Genomic DNA, 7,268 nt, shown 5'->3' with positions numbered 1-7,268 from the left:
TAGAGACCCTGGCAAGTGGTCTTGGAATAACGCTAAGGGCATTAAACAAATTTCACGATGTATGTCGATAAATCAGTTTAAGCATTCGGCCGATGAGAAAGGGGGTGGTTTTGCGGTGTAACAGGTGGTTGAAATTCTCATTCGCCGCGCCTTTTTACTCCTTTATCGGCAAAAAGGGAAAGAATAAGTTCCAGTTTATGAATCGGGGCGCGTTTAACGCTTCTTAAAAGGATAAAGCCGCAGCGACGGCTTTTTTCCTGCAAAGGAAATTGCGGAGCCTATTACGAGCAGCGCAGAATGTATCGATAGAGTCTCAGATTTCCTTCTTCCTCACATTTACAATCCAACCTTTCTTTCCTAATAGCAATTTTCATCCATTTTTCTGGAATGGGTGCAATAAAACTTAATCAGAATCGAATCACCGAACTTCTTTCATTTTTATTTCGACAGGTTATAACATTATCACAAACTGGCAATAGTAACTTACAATTAGTTTACGTCAACGACCGCATCTAATTCTCTAACAAAATCGTGTGTAAAAATTCGTAGTGTAAGGTAAAGTTAAATAAGGTCAGTTGTTATGTACAAGACTATTCACAAAATACTTATTGTACAAGGTAGTGTTAAAGCTTGGAAGTCTTCACATGTTAGGATACTGACAATGAGTTTTAGGTCCTATCTTATGGTAGGTATATCAGTTTTACAAGCTACTGGTTTGATTCTTCTGACCATTACTGCTTTAGTCAATTTACTAGAACTACAGTTCGCAGGAAACCCTTATTCTATTAATAAATACAACAATTCTTAACTACTGTAAAACATGCATCATACTCGAAACAACACGATTACAATCATCCCTTACAAAACTAAACTCTGTCTTAAGGCACTATGCTATCATACGCCGACCTTTGTGAGCCACAGTCTCAGGGGTTAACATTGCAAACAGTTAATTTATCCAATAGTTTCGACCTTACAATATCTATTTGTACTAAACAATATAGGCAAATTCGCGATACATTCTCAACTTAAACAAAACAGGAAAAAACATTGTCCCTAAATCAATCACCATGGCCTCCACATATCGCCATTCACGCCTGAAGGGCCTGCAGCAAACTTGATAGAATTAGGATTAGAATTTCTATTAGTAGAACAAGTCGCTGCTCCTGATAAATCCTCCACAGAAACCGCTTGATCTTCCCCAGGTTTTAGGGTGCCAATAGAAGAATCCGTGGGAACAGTTGAGCTGATCGATTCCTGGTACCTAGGTCTTTTATCAGAAATCACCAGCAGCCCATCCGAGTGGTGCCTCTTCATGGCTTCCTTTCGAGTAGTCATTGAACTAGTCCGATTATATGTTTTGTCTGTAATCACCGAGAGAGGCTGTCGTAAATTCTGCATTGCCATTCCATTGCTGTTCAGTGTCTCTGACGAGTCAGCAGCCTCCTTTTTGGAGGCATAGTTACTATCCGACTTGTTCTCTGAGAAAATAGAAACTGGTGACTTATTGTCGCTGGTTGAGCTAATCTGTGGCTTCTGGGTTTCAGGTGACGAGGAGAAACTCTTCGAAGAAGCTGGACTCTGTTCAGGCACCTTAAATCGACGTTGATGATGATTGGGCGAGTGTGGTTGCGAATAGTGTTCCGACTGATGACTTTCTTCCCCAAAGCTGGACGTGGACGTAGATGGACTCAAGAGGGGACTCTGTGGCCTATGGACAGCGGTGAAAGCTGAGGATTGTCCGATTTTGGAAGTGGATTCTGGGGCTGGTGGGAAGAAAGGAAAGTTCGCGGAGATGGCTGCCGATTGCGGTACCAGAAGAGCTAGCTCCCCTGTTGGTAGCCTGCTTGGTATCAACTGAACGCCGTTTGGTATCTGTATCCTAGCACTTCCATTATTATTCTCGTCGCCATTCTGGAAATCACTCTGGAAACCAACCTTCACCTCTGGATAGAGGCGTTCTGGCATGTAGGGCACGTAGTGGCTGTAGAACGGCGCCATTTGTTGGAGATTGCTAACGCAATTGTTCAAATGTGATACCAGTCGTTGCTTGACGACTGGGTCGACGTTCTCGAGGTGGCTGACGTACCGCGACACTTCGGTGGCACATTCAGAAAATCCAGAACGGAATTTCGTTAGCACCGCTGGGTCGGTAGCCACCGCTGTGCTCAATTGCTGACGCTGTACCGCCTGTAAATGCTTCACTGTCATCTCAAGGATATCGGCCTTCTCGAGTTTAGAATGCCTGGTTGGCTGTAACAAAGAAAAAAGGTATTGATAAGTCACCAGTTGAGTCATGGACAATTTCTGTATATAAATTTAAGCTAGCAGCCAATATTATAAGATATCTGAATTTCTTTTTTCGTATGTAAGATCGCACAGTCTAGGGGAAAAAAGTCACCATAGACCAGTGGGTAAAACAAGATCCTATTGGTGTTGTAGCTGGTAAGAGCAGTTCTACTTTATCGGCCAGCGATACCGACGAGGAGCGACTTGCAAAGACTGGAAAGGTCGTTTTCACCTTGTTCAGGGCACAGTAATGCTGTACCCTCAGGGCAAACTTCATGTGCAAACGTGCATACCGATTGCCCGTTCGAGAAGCTTGTGACGCCTCGGTAACGCCCATGTAATTGGCTGGATACGACCTGTTACCTTAATAACAGGTTGGCAACTTCAGTAGCTAGTGTGGGCAATTTCCGACTTAGCCTACAGCTACGGGCGTCATATTCTAAGAGGAAGTTTTTTATTAATTTACACATGCAATTTAGATGAGTATCAGCATGTAAACTCTCTGACGACAAGAGAGAAGTGAAAAAATGGGATATTAATGCAGGATAGAGACACGTGTAAGAGAATCCTTAATGTGAGACCTATACCTTGCACCTCACAAAAGACACTCGACGATCAGAAAAAGCGTATCTCATCGTGGGAACCCGTTAGATCTTCTACACCGACCCGAGACTTTTTTTCGAACTTCGCTACAGTGCTAGCCCTTTCTACACTCTCTAAACTCCCACCAGCCTGTCAAGGATCAATAAGCGAATACCGATGCAGTTCTACAACTTCGAAATCCTATTGTACTCTCTTTCAGTGCTACGGTTCTCTCATCCCTGGATCAGCCCTGTGCTCGCATTTTTATGGTAAACTGGCGGTCAGCCTCGAAATAAGCGTGGGAGTCGAAGAGATCGCTTACATAGCCCATTGAAGCTCTTCTGTCCCCTTATTCACTTCTATACATTTTCTCAAAAGAACTCTGACAGCTTCACAGACACGTCCACGGCTGAGGTTCAAAGTTTCCTTCGCACAGAAAAAGATCAATCGGAAAACATTGGAACATCGTCACGATTAGGTTCCAAGAACATGAAGAAGCTATTACTATCATCCCCAAGACAATCTTACCCTGAAGGTAGAAATCTCAGCTCTGAATCTAGGTGCTTAGATCCCTGATACGAGAATAGGAGGATCCTCGCGGAAATCGATTTTCCCGCAAGCGAATTTGATACTCGGGAGGATCACAGAGATCGTCACCTGCCAAAGGAGCAAGCAAAAGGCAAGGGCATTAGGCGTCTCCCTTTTTTGCCCGTTCACGGACGTTCTCGCGAAGCTTGGATCCTTAAAGATGATACGGTCAACAAAGGGAGGCTGCAACTCGAGATGAGATTCTTTTTTCTTCGTAATAATTATTTGAAGGTTCCCACGAACGCGGGGGGCGTTTCGTACAGGCGAACGGGACGGACACCGGAGCGAGCAGGTAGCGGAAGTCATCTGGACGAGGAGAAGAGAACGGTGAGAGCGCCTCGCTCTCGTTATATTCCTGTCTGAGAAATCAATCTCAGGGGATCGTGTTACGCGGCGAGGAGTCCTCTTGTCCTTCGCTACTGGGAGAAAATCTCGCGTATCATATTGGAGATTTTCTTCCCAAAAACCAATCTGCAATCAATTGCAGACTTTTCCGCCGAGAAGTCGTTCCTTTCAAGAAGCGTGGGAAGGTTTTGTCTCGAAAATTAAGTAACGTTTGCCAATTTGAAAGTTACATCTGCCTCTGGTCTATTTCGAGTACCTAAGGCAGTCCTCCTTTCTGGCCAGTTGGGAGGAACAAAGACTCATTCCTGAAGTTTCTTTCAATGAAAGTTCTGTGTGTTGTTGTCCAGCTTGGGATACTCGAGTGTCAGCTCTTAGCAAACACGCCTGACGAAACTGAGTTCGTTTAAAAAAGCGATCAAGTGGAATGTGCCCAACACTGGTTTGGCACTCGGTTCGGGGACTGAAGTGCCATTGTGGAGTCTCCGGCGGAGATTACGTGTTGGCAGAGGGCTTCCACCATCCGTTCCCACGGCAAGGCATCTAAAACGCTAAAACAAAACCCATCCACCTCCTGCTACTACGCATAGTCCGATTCTACGGTCCAAAACAAATCATGTCACGCGGAGGAGGCAGACCATAGAGGGGGAGAGAGGGAAGAAAGGAGACGGCCTGATCAAACACTTCTGCCCAACATCCGCTGCCCTGCTCTTCCTATCAGTTTAATTAAAAGATCGACTCTTGACCTTTATACTGGGAACACCGAAACAATCTGCAGCTGTTACTCCGCGCGCCTCATTTGACGATTATGACTTCAACCAATTTGTACTGTCACTTCGCTCTGCGTGAATTACATTGAAGAAGGACTTAGCGAGGAGTGTTTTTATAGCTGATAAGTAAATTTTGAAACGTGTGTGTCTCATTTTTGGAGTACTTGCTGCTAGAATACCTAGCTAGGTGTGTTTACGCCGACTGTGGGAATAATTTCAAGCCAGAAAGTAGCACACGATAATAAAGAAATATTCCATATAAACATTCCTCCGAGATTAATGTCCGTAACGTTGATAGTGTTTCAGTACTTCCCCAACGAAACTGAGTCAGCGTAACTTACTCCTCTGGGTTGTTAACAATCAGCGCTTCTTATTTTACTCGTAATCTTGTTGACTACGTACATAATATACTGTATTTTGCTGGAGACTTTTTATTAGGTCATCCCGTAAGTAATATCACAATTTCACATTTTAAGCCAGAAGAATCAAAATTTGAGAAGGGGGTGTCCTGTCTGGATATCGGTAATTAAATACTAATTTCCTTCAAAATAGAATAATCTACAGTGACTTCATTTAAGGGATAACCTAATACCCTGGCACCCTTTTTGAAAAAGTACAAGTACCTAATACAAACCCTACACCCAATCTATGTCTTACTCTTATACCTCTGACTTGTAGAAGATCACAACTCGACCCACAGAAAGGTCTTCTCAATACCGAAATTTGAGAATACCTCCAGGTTGATATCAGAACCAGAACGTTCAGAGAACCTCTGTTCTGAATTAACAAAGTATCACACTACCCACGCAAGCAAAAGAATATTCCCCCTGCCCCGTCCATGATCTTAATACCTACTCAAAGAGGGGGATGGATCACGCATATTTCCGCGTTATCAACCGCAAACTCATATCGTGTTGGAGATAAGTCGTGCACCGGTCACGTTTACCGCGGCACGTTTCAGGCGCCATCGACAACGTGGATTCCACGAGCACCGCGGCGGGATCACGCGTCTAAGCGCGCGGTCTCGTGCTATCGTCCCGTGAGCTTTGCTGATGTCGTTCCTCGTCGAGAGAATTCCGTCGGTCGTTTCACCGTGTCACGCGATTAAGAGATTAAACCGCGCCGCGTGAGAGCGCTCTATCTACGTCCGGCATCTAGCTGGCCGAGCACTGATCGATCGTGTGCGAAATCACCGTTGTTATCGTCCCGGGGACATCGGACAGATAACGAGGCTGTTCAACGTGGTAAAGAAGCTTTTCGTACTCACGTCCTTTTTCATCGCCTCGAGGATGAGGCTCTTCAGCTCGTCCAGGCATTGATTTATCCGCGCACGCCTTCGTTTCTCCATGATCGGTTTGTTACTCTGCAATTGGGAGGTTGTTACAGTGATGAGGAAAGCCTGATTCCGTGATAGATAAGGAGTACGAATTTTGTTCTGATATTTGAGGCTTGATTATTCTTTTTTTTTTTTTTTATTTATGAATGAGAAAAGGTATATGGAGAGTGAGTAGAAATTGGATCCCTCTAGAAATTTGATCTATGGTCGTCGCTATTTGCGTGATTGCACAATTTGTTAATGGAGCTTGTGTGCAAATTCCATTTTTGCTTGAGAATTGAGAAGCTAGAATCTGCTAGACTGATTTAGGCTTTTCGTCATGGCTTTAGAAACCTCTAAATGAGGGATCTAACATCCAATCTCCCTAGCTACTAGTGAACACTATAAGTTAAGTAATCCTTCACTACAACATCAAATTGCTAAATGGCAACTATTAGTATGCCCACAGATCTCAAAGACACATTCGAAAGCCTCACAGGGAAGGTAAATAACCGATTCCAAATTCGTGTTTACCCTGCGCAATTCCGCTTTAGTCATCCCAGTCTGCGCGTGGGACTCTGGTTCCTCCTCGCTGCCTGACATCTTGTAATTATAATAATCCACCATTTAGGCACCGAAGAGAATCACTCACTCCAAAACAACACACTGAAACAATTCCTCCAAGGGTACAATCCTTACTCCTCAACTTCTCGTCAACAAATCGGTACCACGCACACACGTGTATTTGAACTGGCTCACAACTCCATGAATGGATGACGAGGAACCTCGCGGACGATGTACACACGTATCCCGCTGGTGGAACTCTGAACCGAGTAAGTTCGCTGGTTAGTGGGGAAGGGGATGATCGCCGCTACCGGCGACGTCCCGCTTTAGGGTGTGGAGGGTAACTGTTTGACGTTTTCGATTTCGAAGACCGCATGCCGATGCACTCGCCGCGTCTGGAGTGGGGTGCAGTGAGCCCAGGAGTGGGGCTCTCCACTACCTTTGGAGAGGGGAGGTCCTCTGGCCCTCCTAAGACCTGTTGATGTGTGGGAATTCACGCCGTCCCCAGGATATAACGATATACTCTACTCGAAATTTGAGTCTCTTTTTCGCCACTCCTTTCGCCGCTTCGCACGATTTTCTTCGCGCTTTTTTACACCTAAACGTGAAACTGGGAAGATCCTGTCTCAGCCCATTCAGGCTTTTTTTCGTCGGTTAATTGATCGCCTCTTGTTACAGGTTCCGTTCCCAGAAAAATCAGGAACAGAGTTTACTTTCCAATACCTATTGCAATATACTGCAATAGCAAGGTACGTAGAATAGATAGTGGATTAAATTTGTTTTCTAAAAACTTTGATATTTTATCTAAGAAGTATTGGAGT

The 7,268-nt window shown here is 44.6% G+C and overlaps 1 protein-coding gene across 1 annotated transcript; it reads right to left on the bottom strand.

Annotated features, from left to right (window-relative positions):
* Positions 1-418: 418 nt before the first annotated feature.
* Dpn (bHLH protein deadpan) lies at positions 419-6,555 on the bottom strand. Its single transcript, XM_076384771.1, has 3 exons — positions 6,418-6,555; positions 5,836-5,931; positions 419-2,250 (listed from the first exon to the last, which is right to left on the bottom strand). The coding sequence occupies exons 1-3, from the start codon at positions 6,508-6,510 to the stop codon at positions 1,063-1,065; spliced, it is 1,377 nt and encodes a 458-aa protein (XP_076240886.1). The 5' UTR covers positions 6,511-6,555; the 3' UTR covers positions 419-1,062.
* Between the last annotated feature and the right edge of the window lie 713 nt (positions 6,556-7,268).

This window comes from Calliopsis andreniformis, chromosome 9 (genome assembly GCF_051401765.1).
Source record: "Calliopsis andreniformis isolate RMS-2024a chromosome 9, iyCalAndr_principal, whole genome shotgun sequence".
Lineage (NCBI taxonomy): Eukaryota > Metazoa > Arthropoda > Insecta > Hymenoptera > Andrenidae > Calliopsis > Calliopsis andreniformis.
This window is presented reverse-complemented; position numbering and strand designations above follow the sequence as displayed.